General features: G+C 42.2%; 1 protein-coding gene across 1 annotated transcript in view; it reads right to left on the reverse strand.

Moving 5' to 3' along the window:
- vps13d (vacuolar protein sorting 13 homolog D) overlaps positions 1–18,443 on the reverse strand; it is a 535,261-nt gene that overhangs the window by 459,465 nt on the left and 57,353 nt on the right. The window contains 1 exon segment of the mRNA XM_034171656.1: positions 12,934–13,034. Within this exon segment, the coding sequence (XP_034027547.1) occupies positions 12,934–13,034 (101 nt within the window).

Genomic DNA, 18,443 nt, shown 5'->3' on the forward strand with positions numbered 1-18,443 from the left:
ATGTATAATGGAAAATAAAGTAACCCTAAATGTTGCCATTTTTCTCTGCAAATATATTTCTAAAGGTGCTATTGACATGAAATCACCAGAATAATCCACACAAAGACATTAAATCCCCAGATATCATTAAATTATGTGTAATAATGTGAACTGACACAGGCAAAAAGTATTGAACACGTGAAGAAATGGAGGTGCAAAAAGACACAGAAAGCCAAGACACCAGCCGAAATCAATTAGTAATTAGAACGCAATGCTTCTCCTGCAAATTAATATCAGCTGGTTCAGGCTCAACTGATGTCCTATAAAAAGGAGTCGCATTGTGTCACACAAGAAGCTTCTCATGATGGGTAAAAGCAAAGAGCTCTGTCAAGATCTTCAATGCCTTATTTGTGCAAAACATACTGATGGCATTAGTTACAGAAGGATTTCTAAACTTCTGAATGTTCCACTGAGCACTGTTGAGACCATAATCTGGACATGGAAAGAACATCTTTTCACTATAAACCGGTGTCACCAACCGAACACTCCCAGCTAAAAATCGGTCCACCTTTTGCATCTGCCCATGCATCATTAGTCGCGGTTCACGGGTTAAAACCTTGTTTCTGCTTCAATCTGCACTGCAGTTATCATCTATCTCAGCGACAGATATCTAAAGCTTTTGTACAACAATCATTTCCACAAAATACAACATTATTTCATCATAAAAGACAGATGAAGTGATCAGAGCGCTGTGGCTAAATGAGCTGCTAGCTGATGCGTTCACTGCATGTTGGTCATTTTAAAGCATCATGGGGTTTCGCAGAGTTTCTGCTTAAAACTGACTTTAGAATGATTTAAGAGGTTTCACTTTGTCATCTGATGGTTAATAATCCCATTAATCCATTTGATTGTTTTGGGTGTAGAGACTCTGTCCCAGACGTGCTGCTGTGGTCCGAAATGACGCATGCGCAGATGCAAAAGGAGGACTAATTTTTAGGGGCGGACCATTCGGTCTGCGATACCGGCCACAACCAGTTGCTCCTCGCAAGATTTCTGACTAGGGATAAGTACTGATAAGATTTTATCAATATAGATGCCATTATCAATTCCACTTATCGATCCGATTCCCTTATCAATACATCCTGTGAATTTTCTGTGTACGAAAAGTACGTTTTACAGGTTTCTATGTCAACAACATTTTATTGAGTTTTCACGTAAACAAATATGAAACTGCTCACTGGAGCCTAGATCTCTGGACATAAACAGAAATAAACAAAATCTGTAGTTTTTGTCAAAAGCATTTCCTTTCGGGTATTAATGAGACAAATTTAAGTCCATAGCCCTGAGCTGAGCTCTTGCAGCTATGCTGCACGTCAGAATCAATGTAATTCATAAAGAATGGAGGACGCCTCATTTAGGGGGAAAAACATTTTGGTCAGTTGTAGCTTGTTGTCTGTATTACAACATTTGAAAAGAGGTGTCATTTAAACCAAATGACAAAACCAAATGACCAAAGCAGCAATTCGCTGTGAAGTTATTAATTCTGACTGAAATCTATCTTTCCAACCAGAGGAAATTATCATCATCATCATCATTTCCTTTACCTGAGGGACAGTAACTTCAGTTAACAAAGCTCATGCCAGAGAACCATCGCATGCGCTGCCCCACAAAAATTTAATAAGGAACGAATAAAAACTCCGGTGTGGAACGGAGGACGATTCTTGTTTCTTGTCCCAGTTAGTGACTTTAATCAGCACAAAGGTGACTCAAGAACAAGAAGAACAAGATGAAGAACAAGAGCAATATGAGGATGCTCTTCTTGGACTACAGCTCAGCGTTTAACACCATCATACCGGGCATTCTCATCACCAAGCTGCTGAAACTACACATCGCCCTCCCCACATGTAACTGTGTTACTTTAAAGTTAAAACCTGAATCAAAAGCTCATTGCTTGTTTTTAAATATACAGTAGTGTTCAGAATAATAGTAGTGCTATGTGACTAAAAAGATTAATCCAGGTCTGAGTATATTTCTTATTGTTACATGGGAAACAAGGTACCAGTAGATTCAGTAGATTCTCACAAATCCAACAAGACCAAGCATTCATGATATGCACACTCTTAAAGGTGCGTTTACACATAAGAAAGATGCGTTACGAATGTCATTTTTCTGTCATTCGTGACACATTCCTGACATTCTTAATGTGACTTAACGCATCTGAATCGGTTTCTTAATAGTGCATGTTGGTGCGTGATATTCTTGATATTCATGGAGCATGTTTTTGCCTGTCAAAAAATCTTCCACGAATGTCACACACCACCCTCATTTCGTCTCACGTCGTGGAGGTCGCAACTGAGCGTATTGATCCGTCTTGATGAGTATCGATCCTTAATAGAACGTGACAACGTTCGTAGTGGTTCCTGTGACGGTTCTTGGAGCCAAAACTGTCACGCGTTAGTACGAAGTGACACGGAAACTGTCAAGTTTTGACACGGCTTGTAACGCGGCGTCACATTTCACTGCGTGCCATGACGAATCAGTTTTCTGTCACGTACGCACAATTAAACTCGGCTCCAAGTGTCATTCCACGGTTCCTGCTGAAGCTCCTCAGGACGCTCCTGCAGGTGTTCTACCTGATGTTGTAACCGATGAGTGGGAGAACGAGTCGGAGCCAGAGGAACCAGAGGAGCAAGAGGAGACTCACGTGCAGCCAGACATCTCTGCACCACCTCCAGTCCGGCGGAGGAAGAAGCGCGCGCACAATTAAACCCTGCTGCATCACATTCAGTTTGATTACTGACACCAAGTCGGCTAAAAGTCTCATTTCAGTGCTCTTCAGCGCGCTCCTGCAGGTGTTCCACCTGCTGCATGCACCTCATGTTTGGGAAAATGCGCCAGATGAAAGCCGCATGAGCCACACATCTGGCTCTGTCCTCCTCCTCCTCCTCTCTGCACCACTCCATGGCACAGAGCCCAACAACGCATGGAGTCACAACATTCTTCTGAAAAACTGGAGCGATCTGAATTCGGTTGGATGAATATGGGGGTGTGTGTGTGTGGAGACAATTCACCTCGTTCACAACGTGACAGAACTTAACAATGCGTTGTTATGCGCGCGATAGCGCCCGATAGCGCGTAACAATGCGGAACACTATTCTTGACCGTGCGTAATGGTTCCTGATAATTCCCCAGCAACACGTGTCATTAATTGTAACGTGTGGTAACAGGTTTCAGCAGTTCCTGAGGACACCTGACGCCTCTGCCCAGAATAATCACATTCGTGATCAGCGGCCAAGAATGTGTACTTCGTGGCATTCGTGACTTTTCTTCGTTATGTGTAAACGCAGCATAAGGCTACGAAATTGGACTGTTAGCAAAAACAAGTAGAAAAGGGGGTGTTCACAATAATAGTAGCATCTGCTGTTGACGCTACAAACTCAAAACTATTATGTTCAAACTGCTTTTTTAGCAATCCTGTGAATCACTAAACTAGTATTTAGTTGTACGAGGTCTATTAGATAATAAACCGACCCTTTTATTTTTTTTTTTTAACTATATGGATTTGAATGACGTGCAATTACACCAGTCATGCTTGAACCCTCGTGCGCATGCGTGAGTTTTTTCACGCGTGTCGGTGATGTCATTTCCCTGTGGGCAGGCCTTGAGTGAGATGTGGTCCTGCCCTCTCGGCTGAATTCCTTTGTTTCACACGCTGCTCGAGACAGCGCGCGTTGCTTTATCAACATTTTTTCTGGACCTGTGAGGAATATCCGAGTGGACACTATTCGAAAAATTAAGCTGGTTTTTGGTGAAAAGTTTAACGGCTGATGAGAGATTATGGGATGTTTCTAGTCGGTGTAAGGACTTCCCACAGAGCAGGACATTGTGCAGCGCTTCCAAGCGCCATCGTTGGCCTGTTTCGACCTGAAAACATCCTAATTTAAGGCTTAATTCACCCAGGACGTCGTGAGAGAACAGAGAAGATTCAGAAGAGGCCGGCATGAGGACTTTATGCGGACATTCCACTGTTTAAGGACATTTTTTAATGAAAGACGTGCGCGCAAATTCGCCGAGTCGTTTCCGTGACGACTCGGCAAATCTGTGTGCGCCGCGACAGGAAAAACAACTCCGTGTTGAAAACCATTTGTAAAATTCAGGTGGCTTTTGATGGCTTTCAACAAGTGAGTAACTGAGAAATTGTTTAACAGCTTGGGCATGTTCCAACTTGCCCGTTAAGGTTTCCAACGGAGGTGTTTTTCCTGTCGCGACCCCCCGCGGTCGGGTCCGGCCCGACATGCGACTGCCCGCACGTTCTTTCATTACAAAATGTCCGTTAATAATGGAATGTTCGAATAAACTCCTCATGCCGACTTCTTCTGAAAGTTCTCTGTTCTCTGACGACTTCCTGGATCAACAGAGCCTGAAATGTGGAAGTTTTCCACTTGAAACGGTGAGACGCTGCCGCCTCGAAGCGCAGATCGCCCTCAGGCACCGTGGGCCGTCCTTACGGCGACACTTCCAGACCAAAATCTCTCATCAGCCGTTAAAATTTTTACCGAAAACCAGCTGAATTTATCGAATGGTGTCCACTCAGTTGTGCCTTACAGTTTTGAAAAAAATTTGATCAAACAAAGCAGCAGTCTCTGAGCCATTCCTAAACAATGAAAAAATCGACGAGAGGGTGGGCCACTCCTCACTCAAAGACTGCCCACAGGCGAATGACGTAACCGACAGGCGTGAAAAAACTCTTGCATGCCCACGAGGGTTCAAGCATGTCTGATGTAATCACACAAAAAAAATAATAAGATCAGATACTTTTCTAATAGACCTCGTATAACCACAGTTTTTCATGATTTCTTCACTTCTGTGAGGCATTAATTTTGTTGGTTTGGAACCAAGATTTTGCCCGTTTACTAGTGTGCTTGGGGTCATTGTCTTTTTGAAACACCCATTTCAAGGGCATGTCCTCTTCAGCATAAGGCAACATGACCTCTTCAAGCATTTTGACATATCCAAACTGATCCATGATACCTGGTAGCGATATATAGGCCCAACACCATAGTAGTAGAAACATGCCCATATCATGATGCTTCATTGTCTTCACTGTGAACCATGGCTTGAATTCAGAGTTTGGGGGTCGTCTCACAAACTGTCTGCAGCCCTTGGACCCAAAAAGAACTATTTTACTCTCATCAGTCCACAAAATATTCCTCCATTTCTCTTTAGGCCAGTTGATGTGTTCTTTGGCAAATTGTAACCTCTTCTGCACATGTCTTTTATTTAACAGAGGGACTTTGCGGGGGATTCTTGCAAATAAATTTGCTTCACACAGGTGTCTTCTAACTGTCACAGCACTTACAGGTAACTCCAGACTGTCTTTGATCATCCTGGAGCTGATCAATGGGTGAGCCTTTGCCATTCTGGTTATTCTTCTATCCATTTTGATGGTTGTTTTCCATTTTCTTCCATGCGTCTCTGTTTTTTTTGTCCATTTTAAAGCACTGGAGATCATTGTAGATGAACAGCCTATAATGTTTTGCACCTGTGTATAGGTTTTCCCCTCTCCAATCAACTTTTTAACCAAACTACGCTGTTCTTCTGAATAATGTCTTGAACGTCCCATTTTCCTCAATCTTTCAAAGAGAAAAGCATGTTCAACAGGTGCTGGCTTCATCCTTAAATAGGGGACACCTGATTCACACCTGTTTGTTCCACAAAACTGACAAACTCACTGACTGAATGCCACACTACTATTATTGTGAACACCCCCTTTTCTACTTTTTTTTTTTTTACTAATAGCCCGATTTCATAGCCTTAAGAGTGTGAATATCATGAATGCTTGGTCTTGTTGGATTTGTGAGAATCTACTGAATCTACTGGTACCTTGTTTCCCATGTAACAATAAGAAATATACTCAAAACCTGGATTAATCTTTTTAGTCACATAGCACTATTATTCTGAACACTACTGTACAGTTGCATTTTGAAGTTTGAATGCACTCATCATGGGCATGAATGTCATGGTCATATTTTAAATTTTATTTAAGTATGACCAGTTCTTTTGTCAGGGTGGAAAATGCAACATACATCATAAATGATTTAAAACAAACAAACAAAAAACAAGAACTGGGTGCACAAATTTTAAATTCATTTTGGATCTTCTTTAATCCACACAGGGTCAAAATTATACATACAGGCTCAAATATATACTGTGCATCCAGAAAGTATTCACAGCACTTCACTTTTTCCACATTTTGTTATGTTACGAGGTTTGTCAATAGGGGGCACTGGGGTGCCGAACCCTCTGAAATTTGACAAAGGAAAATTTACATAAACATTATATTAAAAAATGGAAATAAGCACTTACTTTTACCATAAAATGACAGCCTGTCAGCACCCATCATCATTTAATAAAAGGAGTTTCACAATGTATGAATTAATAAATATGATGTTTTGAAAACGTAATTTATTAACGGAGGGGCGCCAGTCTGATGCCAAGCCATGAACTTTTGCTCGCATGTGACCTGATGCTTCTCTCTGATTGGCCGCCTCAATTTTGCCTGCAGGGCACACATAACTGTGCCTCGGACACTCCCATTTTTTAGTGACAGCGGATTGTATTGTTTTAGTGTTTCTTTTCCCTCATGTGACTGAGCAATTAGCGCTGTCAATCATATACACGTCGTCACCACAGCAGATGTCAGGTGGAACTTTCACACATCAACACAGTGTTTGACCACAGGGAGGACCTCATTTGTGGTTTTGAGACAATACAAGACTCCAGTGACTTTGACCCCAGTAATAGATCATCCGGCCTTCACGCAACTTTTCCACTGCATCATGCCACATGTGGATGTCCCCTATGCCAAGCTACAAAAGAAAAACATTGATTCGGAACATATAATTTGGCTGTATGCAGCAGTTCTAACAGCACCTCCAACTGATCAGGTTAATTTTATTGTTTAATTTCTTAAAATTGTTATTATTACATTTCTTAAAATTGTTATTATTATTATCCACTTTGTCTTTATTATTAATCCTCTTTATTTTTTGTTATTTTTGTAAATATTTTGTCGTCTGCAGAAATTCTCTCCATTCGATGGCTGAGCTAAGCAGTGAGGACAGCAGCAGCTCCCATTCAACAAAGAGACATTGGGTACCGAGTCCAGAGAACCATCAGAGGATCGCAGAAGAGGTGAGATTGTACTGAAGAAAGAAATCAGTATTCACAGGTTGGCAGCCTCCATTTCTGTTGTGAGAACAGATCAGCAGGTGTGAGCCATCTGCCATCTTGTGGTGCATGCTTGTAAATTAATGTTTTTTTTTTTTCCCTTTGCTTTTGTTTTGTTTCTATACAAAACAACAGCAATCAAGACATTTCTGACGTCGGCCAATCCGGATCACCTCCAAAATTTAATGGAGTCTTCCATGGACTAATATGTATCTGTGGTGAAAATTTGGTGAGAATCCATGAAGCAGTTTTGACGTAACCCTTCAAAGCCTATATGAAGTGAATCTTGATCCAGAATCCGGATCCAGATCCCAATCATCTCCAAAAATCAGTGGAGTCTTCCATGCACTAATATCTATCTGTGGGGAAAATTTTGTCAAAATCTGTGCAGTAGTTTTGACGTAATCCTGCTAAAAGACAGACAGACAAATAAATAAACGCCAATGATTGTAAAACATCCTGGGCGGACGTAAAAATGGATTGCACCCTTTAGGTTTAAAGCATCATTTTAATTATAGATAAGATTATATTTGTGCTTAGTCTTGATCCATAAGACATCTGGTATTTTTTAATTTAAGCTTTATTTAACCAGGTTAGTCCCATTGAGATCAAGATCTCTTTTGCAAGGGAGACCTGGATAATTCTAAAGTTTCCACTTCACCTAACCTGCACATCTTTAAACATGGAAGGAAACCCATGTAAATTCGGGGAGAACATGCAAACTAGGACAAAGCTTCAGTTGACACAAGAAATGATTTTAAAATGGTGGAAATGACAAAGTAGATGTTTTGGTACTAAAAGCTGCTCTACTCTTTTTTTTTTATTCTTCTCTCTGTAGGTCTGTGACACCGTATTAGGGCACACGAAGGAACAATTCTCCTTCATGAACCATCTCATCAGTGCCGCTTTGCTGCAGGGAGACAGGTTCACACAGTACCACACTATATTTCCTGAAGATGTCCTCAGCTGCACCTTGAAGGGCTACCTGATGCTCAACGGAAGCAAGCTGAAGACAGAACTCAGTCTTATCTACAGCGAGGTGGAGTTCAAGGCCAGCTGTGGTGCTGTGGACCTTTTCCAGCTGTTTATGAAAAATAATCTTGGAAAGGTCTTTTCAGAGACGGTTACTCTACGAATGATTCTCATCACCACACCCATGACCACTGCAGAAGATGAGAGGTGCTTCTCCAACTTTGAGAAGAATCCAAACTTTTCTGAGAAACACCATGAACCAGGGAGGTTGAATGTACTGGCCATGCTGTCAATGGAAAAGAAACTGGTGATGGAGATGATGGACTTTAATCTGAGGGTCATCAAGAAATTTGCAGTCCAGAAAGAAAGGAGGGCAACAGTTCTGTTCAGATACTGCCTCTGAATGGTACTGGGCAGCAATAAAGTAGGTTGTATTGTGATTTTGGTTTGTCTTTTGTTCTTTTGTCACTCCTGTATGACGTGCTTTTTACCCAAGGACATCAAATATGGCCATCAGGTATTGCGAAGGCTTTGCATTCATCTGTCTGTGCTCAGCATAAATCCAATCCGACTACTGCCAGAGTTTTCAAATTCACTGGGAACATTCTTGTGAGACAGTTCAAACATGGCTAACCTTTACCTATTTTAAGATGTTTAAAAAGTCACATTCTGTTTCAATCCGTTTGTTTTGTTTTTGAGTGACGGGGGTGACAGCCAATCAGAGTAGAGCTGCACCATCACTGGTTTGTGTCGTATGTTTATACACATTTCTCAAATATTATCTAAATGCTAGCAAGAAACAAACACTTTTAAAACTGAATGTGCTGTTTTTGTAACCTGATAACACCTCTGGAATCATTTACAAAACATTTTGTTGATATTAGCATGCACGCTAACTTCCTATAGAGTTAAATATGTCTCATTAACACCCGCAAATGCACAAAGGGCGATCTACAAATACGAGGTGTTAGAAAAGTATCGGACCTTTTTATTTTTTTCAAAAACCTGATGGATTTGAATCACGTGTGCTTGCATGAGCAAACCTTGAACCTTCGTGCGCATGCGTGAACTTTTTCACGCCTGTCGATTGCATCATTTCCTGGTAAGCAGCCTTTGTGTGGTACGTGTGTTGTGCGCTCGGTGGATTTTCATTTCAAGGAAAAAGACGGAACGACTGGAGCAGCGCCGCATCAAATTTTGCCAGAAACTGGGCGACAGCCAGGTGGAAACCATTCGGAAGATTCAGACGGCTTTCGGTGACGATGCTTTGGGCATCACACAGATTAAGGAGCGGCACAACCGGTTTAAAGACGTCCGCACAACGGTGGAGAGTGAGCCATTCTCCGGTCGGCCATCAACATGCTGAAATGACCAGATCATTTCCAAAGTGAACGCTGTGGTGATGCGGGGCCGTCATGTGACTGTCCGAGAAATTGCAGAAGAGGTGGACATCAGCACTTTTTCAGTACATTCCACTGTGACAGAAGATTTGGCCATGAAAAGAGTGGCGGTGAAATTCATGCTGCTGCTGACGGCACAGCAAAAGCGCCTCCGTGTTGAAGTCTCACAGGACATGCTGTGACATGCCCACCTCTTCCACAATTTCTCGGATAGTCACATGACTGAAAAGTCACCGAAAGCCGTCTGAATCATTCGAATGGTTTCCACCTGGCTGTCGCCAGTTTCTGGCAAAATTTGATGCGGCGCTGCTCCAGTTGTTCCGTCTTTTTCCTTGAAATGAAAATCCGCCGAGTGCACTACATAATGCTCACACAAAGGCTGCTTACCAGAAAATGATGCAATCGACAGGCGTGAAAAAGTTCAAGCATGCGCACGTATGTTCAAGGTTTGCTCATGCAAGCACACGTGATTCAAATCCATCAGGTTTTTGAAAAAACTAAAAAGGTCGGATACTTTTCTAACAGACCTCGTATTTCTTTATTTGCACAACAACAAAAGCTCATGTACACACATACACGTGCAAGGCCTCCTGCAGACGTCGTTAAAATGCAAATATTGTTTTTGACTGATTGACTAATTGATAGAGGAGCTTTACTGAACATGTACAAATTGTACATAAGACAATAGGCTCTTAATAATAAATTAAACAACTGCAAATTATAAAGAACACAATGCTCTTATGGCTGAGGGTATTTTAGCACTGCGTTACATTTTATTTTGTAGAAGGACCGTAGATACACCCTGATTATTTGATTAAATGTGCCTTAGCAAGATTCACCTCAATTTTTTAAAAACTGGAGCTGAGCCTGACATCACTACACACACTCACAGGCACGCAAAGGCATAATAATCTAAATATAATAATCTAATTCATGTTCATTTTATAATAAATGTATGACATATCAAAGACGGCCCATGCATGTTGAATCTTAATTTCCAAATTTTGCCGCGACTATTTAGTGGCAGCTTACAGCAATGCCGTGCTCTCCTTGTCCCCCAACATGTCTCAACATTTCTTATGGGATTAACGTTGATTCAACAATGATCGTTTGGGAAGAAGAAATGTTAGAAATCCACAAACTGTTGGAAAAATCTCATGCCTGTGCACTACCTAATGGCCCAGTCACACGTCGATTCCTGAATGAAAGGGAAAAAGTAAAAAAACATCACAAATCGTTGAGGACGAACGAGCTTTATCACCGAAGAGCGCACAAGAGACGAAAGAAGAACAAAATGAAACTGAAGCTAACGTTGATCTCGACACTTTAAACAAAATGTGCCTGGAGCTACTGCTGGAGCAGTGTGTGATTGCATCTCTGCGTTCCAGGACTCAGTGCTGGGACGGAGCTCAGCTGCAAACAGAAGCGCGTGATCCGACCATGTGGAGATCTGTGCGCATGTCGGTGGACCCACCTGCTCTGGTTCCTCGTCCAGAACAAAAGAGGGATCATGTCCTTCATCATCAGAATCCTCAATGTCTGGTTGAGACTCTGATGACATGCTGCGTGCTCCATTTTGCTCCAATAAAAAAAAAAAAAAAAAAAAAAAAAACCTGAAGCGCTTGCTCAACATTCATAAGACGCTTCATTTTTCTAAAAAAAAGAAAAAAAAGAAAAAAGCCACCACACACTAAATACACCACCAAAATATTACACACTCCAAACACACCAAATACTTCTCAAATCTCTCAAATATCAAAACTCTAATCCATGTCTGTACACCCAAAATGTGCACGTATGAGAGAGAGAGAGAGAGAGAGAGAGACAGAGAGAGAGCGCCGTCTCTCTTTGCCTTTTTTCAAAAACCCTGCTGTTTCTGATCACCTCACGCATGCACAGGCTCCATGTACGTGGATCAGACACACACACACGCATGCACGTGCTTCACCTTCTCTCCAGCAGATCATACTGGGTTAAATGAGGCTGATCGCGCTCCTGCAAACCCCCCCCGCTGTGAACAAATATGCGGTGCTCAAGAATCACTTGCTCAAAGCTTTTGAACTGTCAGACGCTGAAAGGGCCAGCAGGGTCTTCTGTCTGCACAGCTGGAGGACAGCAAGCCCTTCACAGTTAATGGACAGAATGCTGCAGCTCCGGCTGGACTTTTTGTGCAGCAACTCTCTCTCCTCATATCCACACAGCACTGTAACAAAACCACAATCACAGACTGGCTGAAGAATTCTTCCTGGCCGGCCAGCACCACGGCATGGCCACATGACACGCAGCGGCAGAAACCCTACACCACACACCAGCTCCAGCAAACATTCAGCTGGTTGAACGACAACAAACCAAACACTAACATTACAAAAACTAAGCAAATGTTAAAAAAAATCATCAAGAACTACAGCAAAACGAAATACAGATGAACCGAGGTTTTCTGTGGCATTCATTCAAATTTTTCAACAGTTTAAAAATCCTGACGAAGCGCCAGCTACAGGAACAAAGCAATGTGAAGGTTAAATGATGTCAACGAAAGTCCAGATTTCTTGTTTCATTTGGGCTTTGTTGCCCTTCGTTAAGTACTGTGTGACCGGGCCATTAGAAGTTCTGAAACATCATAGCCAGCCTGTACACAGATACTGTAAGTGCTGTATGTGAGGCAGAGGATGTGAGGAAAATGGCTGATGTCCAGCTCTTGTGATAACCAGAGAAAGAGCACACGACGGTCTCGTATCCACAGAGCCATCAGCTCAGAAATGGTCCGGTGGCTTGTGCCGTGTCGTCGCAGCTCAGAGCGCGGCGCGCTGAGCGTCCTTAAAGGGGTCCTTAAAGCGATACTACCAGACCTTATTCTCTTTGAAGCCCGTAAAATTTTCACCGAAAGCCAGATAAATTTTTCGAATAGTTTCCAGGTGCCAGTCTCTAACAGCTTCTGAAAAAATTCTGATGGAAAAAAAACCCAAATCATTCCGCCATTTCCAGACAATGAAAATCCGATGACGGGGCAGGACCACTCCTTCCACAAGGTGTGCTCACAGGCGAATGACATCACCGACAGGCGTGGAAAAACTCACGCATGCGCACAAGGGTTCAAGCTTATCTGACGTGAAAACACATGAATCAAATCCATATAGTTTAAAAAAAATTAATAAAAAGGTACGATACTTTATGGACAGACCTCGTATTATGTATGAAAGAAATTAGCAGGGTGAGAAAATTGTGTTGCTCTGTGTGTGTGTGTGTGTGTGTGTGTGTGTGTGTGTGTGTGTGTGTGTGTGTGTGTGTGTGTGTGTGTGTGTGTGTGTGTGTGTGTGAGAGAGAGTGAAAATTCAAACAACAAAGGTGAACTTACTTCCCTAAAACTCTGACTTTTGGTCTCCATTTTCTATAACGCATCTCTCTTTCTCGCCGGTCAAGCTCTTTTAGGAATGCCATGATCTGCTGGTACTGGACCTAACAAAACACAAGGAGATTAACCTGGGCTGTGTTCAACTCAGTATTACTCTATTTACATTTTGCACTAGAAGGAATTCTGGGTAACCAGACTGCTGATCTGCATCAAACTACAGGTTTAAATGCACCAAGGAAGGATTGTGATTTGATGAGCTACATCCCCTCCAGAGGTCGTCAGGGACTCACTGTGACCACACTGAACACCCGTGTAAATGTACATGTCTTCCAAATTCACATATCAATTACACAGGTGGTATTATACAACTCCAGTTCCATTGAAGTTGGGACGTTGTGTGAAATGTAAATAAAAACAGAATACAATGATTTGCAAATCCTCTTCAACCTATATTCAATTGAATACACCACAAAGGCAAGATATTTAATGTTTAAACTGATAAACTTTATTGTTTTTGTGCAAATATTTGCTCATTTTGAAATGGGTGCCTGCAACACGTTTCAAAAAAGCTGGGACAGTGGTATGATTACCACTGTATTACATCACCTTTTCTTCAAACAACACTCAATAAGCGTTTGGGAACTGAGGACACTAATTGTGAGTGTCATGATTGGGTATAAAAGGAGCATTCCCAAAAGGCTCAGCCGTTCACAAGCAAAGATGGGGCGAGGATCACCACTTTGTGAACAACTGTGTGAAAAAAATAGTCCAACAGTTTAAGAACAATGTTTCTCAACATTCAACTGCAAGGAATTTAGGGATTCCATCATCTGGAATCTATAATATAATCAGAAGAGCTTTTTATGTCATGTGCCATGAATTATTCAAACCACTGTTGCATTTAGAGTGCAATTTGGTTCCAAACATTTGGTACCATTGCATGCTTCTGCTGTGGCGATCCCAAACTGCAGCAGCTGAAAGAAAAATAAGAAAAGAGCAGCACGCTCCCACCACCACCAGCGTCATCCCGCTAGTGTGTGCGTGCGCACTCACACAAGCGGACAGCGCTTAGCTTTAAAACACTGGGGAGACTGTGATGCTGAAGGACGATGATTTGAATGAGCTCATTGACGATGGTAGTTCTTCTAACACACACACACACACACACACACACACACACACACACACACACACACACACACACACACACACACACACACACACACACACACACACACACACACACACACACACACAAATCCCCTCCGCTGTAAGCCATCTGGAGAAGGGATGGGTATCGATAAGATTTTATCGACATCGATACCATTATCAATTCCGCTTATCGATACCTCTTGTGAATTTTTTGTGTACTAAAAGTAGGATTTACAGGTTTTCTATCTGTTTTATTCTTTTACTTCTGTTTTTAATTATGTATTTATTTATTTATTTTATGTTGACCTGTTCTATGTGAGACGCCTTGAGACGGCTTTTGTTGTGATTTGGCGCTTTGTAAGCCGATTAAATTAAAATTTAATTGAAAACGAACAACATTTTATTGAGTCTTAAAGTAAATAAATATGAAATTGGTGACTGGATCCTTAAACTTTGGACATAATAAACTCTACATGGTGATCCTTGATCTCTGGACATAAATAAAAATAAACAAAATCTGTAGTTTTTGTCAAAAGCATTTCCTTTCAAACATTATTGGTGTGAATGTCTCTCCACAAATCTGAGCTGAGCTCTTGCAGCTGTGCTTCACGTCAGGATGTAATCTATAAAAAATGCAGCACATCTCATTTTGGGAGGGAAATAAAAGGTTTTAGTCGACTGTAGTTTCTTGTCTGCACTACAACATTTGTAAGAGGTGTCATTTTATTTAAAGCGGCAGTTCGTTTTGAAGTTATTAATTCCGACTGGACTCTGTCTCAGCAGAGAGCGCCGCAGCATTTGGAGCTGTGCCAACGGAACAGAGGACGATTCTCGTTTCCTGACTGCAACAAGAGTCCCAGTTAGTGGCTTTAATCCACACAAAAGTGACTCACAATATTTTAATGTGTTTGAGAGGGGTTAAGAATCAGACTTGCCGCTTCTGAAGAGCAGCGAATAAAAGAACGAACGAGCCAGTGGATCGAAGCATTGGTTCAGTGGTTCACGCTGGTTCACGATTCAAAAACGCTTCAGAAATGGTTGATTACAGACCTGCTGCAGGGTCTGTAATCAACATAGAGGAATTATCATTTTCCTGACAAACATCCTTAAAAACAACAGCTGCTCTGAAGGACCGATAAGGGAATCGATAAGCAAAAAGGCTATTGATATCGGTGGATCGAATCATTTCTTAACGATACTCGAAAAGAACCGGTTCTCGATACCCAACCCTAGTCTGGAGGCAGGAAGAGCTGTTTGGATGAAAAGCTGAAAAGCCAAAAAGCTGACGTGATTTTTCGCTGGAAACTGACAAAGTGAGGAACCTTGGGGTGACTTTTGATCTGACGCTGTCCTTTGACCTACAGTTCAGAGAAATCACAAGGACTGCTTTCTTCCACCTTCGTAACATAATGAAAATTTGTCTCATCCTGTCTATGGCTGATACAGAGACCCTGATCCATGGATTTGTCTCGTCTAGACTGGATTATTGCAGTGTCCTACTCTCTGACTTACCACAGTCCAGCATTAGGGGTCTTCAAATGGTTCAAAATGCTGCTGCCAGAATTCTGACAATAAGCAGAAAGTTTGACCACATTACACCGATTCTGACCTCACTTCATTGCCTTTCCTGTCTGTGTGAGGTCTGATTTTAAGGTTCTGTTACTAACATAACATTATTCATGGATTAGTGCCTCCCTACCTTGGTAACCTAATTAAACCCTATGTACCGTGTTTGTGAAGCAAAGGGCTAGCTGCCAGCGACCACCTTAGTAATTCTCTCTGCTTCCCTGTTGATTTACTGCTGGTGAACTGCCTTAGGTGGAGTTATTTACAGCTGACTGATTCTACTCTTTTTCTCTCTCCGAGGCACTGATGAAAACTTTGACAAATCCTGGCCCTACATCCCAAGGTGCCAGACTGATATCAGGATCCCCTGCCTGGGTCACCAATGACTAGAAGGTGTACCTCTTTTAGACCTGCCACTGCTGAACATGGACACTCATGAATTAAAGATCCAAGATGGGCTGGTTTATTTTTACACTCAACAAAAATATAAACGCAACACGTTTGGTTTTGCTCCCATTTTGTATGAGATGAACTCAAAGATCTAAAACTTTTTCCACATACACAATATCACCATTTCCCATAAATATTGTTCACAAACCAGTCTAAATCTGTGATAGTGAGCACTTCTCCTTTGCTGAGATAATCCATCCCACCTCACAGGTGTGCCATATCAAGATGCTGATTAGACACCATGATTAGTGCACAGGTGTGCCTTAGACTGCCCACAATAAAAGGCCACTCTGAAAGGTGCAGTTTTATCACACAGCACAATGCCACAGATGTCGCAAGATTTGAGGGAGCGTGCAATTGGCATGCTGACAGCAGGAATGTCAACCAGAGCTGTTGCTCGTGTATTGAATGTTCATGTCTCTACCATAAGCCATCTCCAAAGGCGTTTCAGAGAATTTGGCTGTACATCCAACCAGCCTCACAACCGCAGACCACGTGTAACCACACCAGCCCAGGACCTCCACATCCAGCATGTTCACCTCCAAGATCGTCTGAGACCAGCCACTCGGACAGCTGCTGGAACAATCGGTTTGCATAACCAAAGAATTTCTGCACAAACTGTCAGAAACTGTCTCAGGGAAGCTCATCTGCATGCTCGTAGTCCTCATCAGGGTCTCGACCTGGCTCCAGTTCGTCGTCGTAACCGACTTGAGTGGGCAAATGCTCACATTCGCTGGCATTTGGCACGTTGGAGAGGTGTTCTCTTCACGGATGATGCGAAGGAGATGTGTTGCACTGCATGAGGCAAATGATGGTCACACCAGATACTGACTGGTATCCCCCCCAATAAAACAAAACTGCACCTTTCAGAGTGGCCTTTTATTGTGGGCAGTCTAAGGCACACCTGTGCACTAATCATGGTGTCTAATCAGCATCTTGATATGGCACACCTGTGAGGTGGGATGGATTATCTCAGCAAAGGAGAAGTGCTCACTATCACAGATTTCGACTGGTTTGTGAACAATATTTGAGGGAATTGGTGATATTGTGTATGTGGAAAAAGTTTTAGATCTTTGAGTTCATCTCATACAAAATGGGAGCAAAACCAAAAGTGTTGCGTTTATATTTTTGTTGAGTATAGTTTCAATTACCAAAAAAAAAAATAAAAAAACTACAGTTTTTGTTGCTCTTCTGTTTTTCTTCTCAATTTCTTCTGTTTAAGACATTCTTGCAAAATTGTGTAAATACCTTGTAACTGTTAGAATGGTCTAAGCAGCGGGTCATCCTACTGAGTGTGGTCTGCTTAAGGATTCTTCCTCATTATCACCAGAGGGAGTTTATCCTTACCACTGTTGCCTGTGTGCTTGCTCAGAAAGGGTTGGTAAAGTTTGACCTTACTCATGTGAAGCGCCTTGAGGGAGCATTGTTGCAATTTGGTGCTGTATAAATAAAATAAATTGAAAAAATATATCAAATTAATCAAACAGGAGATAAGGAAAATGTTGGACATGAACATAATTGAAAGATCTAAGAGTGCTTGGATCTTGGACTGGACTGTCCTGACTGGCAAGCCTGATAACACAGTACATTTTTGCAATGACTTCAGAAAAGTATCTGAATTTGATGCCTATTCCATGCCCTGGGTTGCTGAGCTACTTTAAAGTCTTTGTGACGCCCCTTTTCATAAGCACACTCTATCTCACAAAAGGATATTAGCAGGTCCCCTTGTCTGCAGAATCGAAAGAGAAGACAGCCTTTGCTACGCCAGGAGGACTGTGGCAGTACAAGATGATGCCCTTTGGCCTGTTTAGAGCCCCTGCCACTTTCCATCGTTTGATGGATCAGGTTCTTCAACCACACAGAAAATATGCCCACTATTTAAATTAATTTAAATGACAGTGATTCAGAGCCCTGACAGGGAGAGCCATTTGCCCCAGGTACAGAAAGTCCTGGAGTGAATGAAGCAAGAAGGTTAACAGCAAACCCAAAGAAGTGCAAGCTGGCTTTCAGTGAGACCAAATATTTGAGGTACACCATCAGAAGAGGCCTTGTGAAGACTTAAGCCGCGTTCACACCGCACGCGACGCGAGCGACGGCGGGGACAGGTTGCCATGTAATCCCTATGGAAGGACGCGTTGTGGAGCCACAAAAGTTCAAGCCACACAACGCAACACGATGGACGCGAATGAAGCGACACGAATGAAGCGATTTTGAGCAATTGGCGCATTTGGCACGATATCGCGTCGCCCTCCTCCGCAAGTTGAAAAATCTGAACTTTTTCGTCTTGTCGCGCCGCAATGACCAATCAGGGACTGCATATGTAGTGACGTGAAGATGTCTGGAGT

Source organism: Thalassophryne amazonica, chromosome 6, assembly GCF_902500255.1.
Source record: "Thalassophryne amazonica chromosome 6, fThaAma1.1, whole genome shotgun sequence".
NCBI lineage: Eukaryota > Metazoa > Chordata > Actinopteri > Batrachoidiformes > Batrachoididae > Thalassophryne > Thalassophryne amazonica.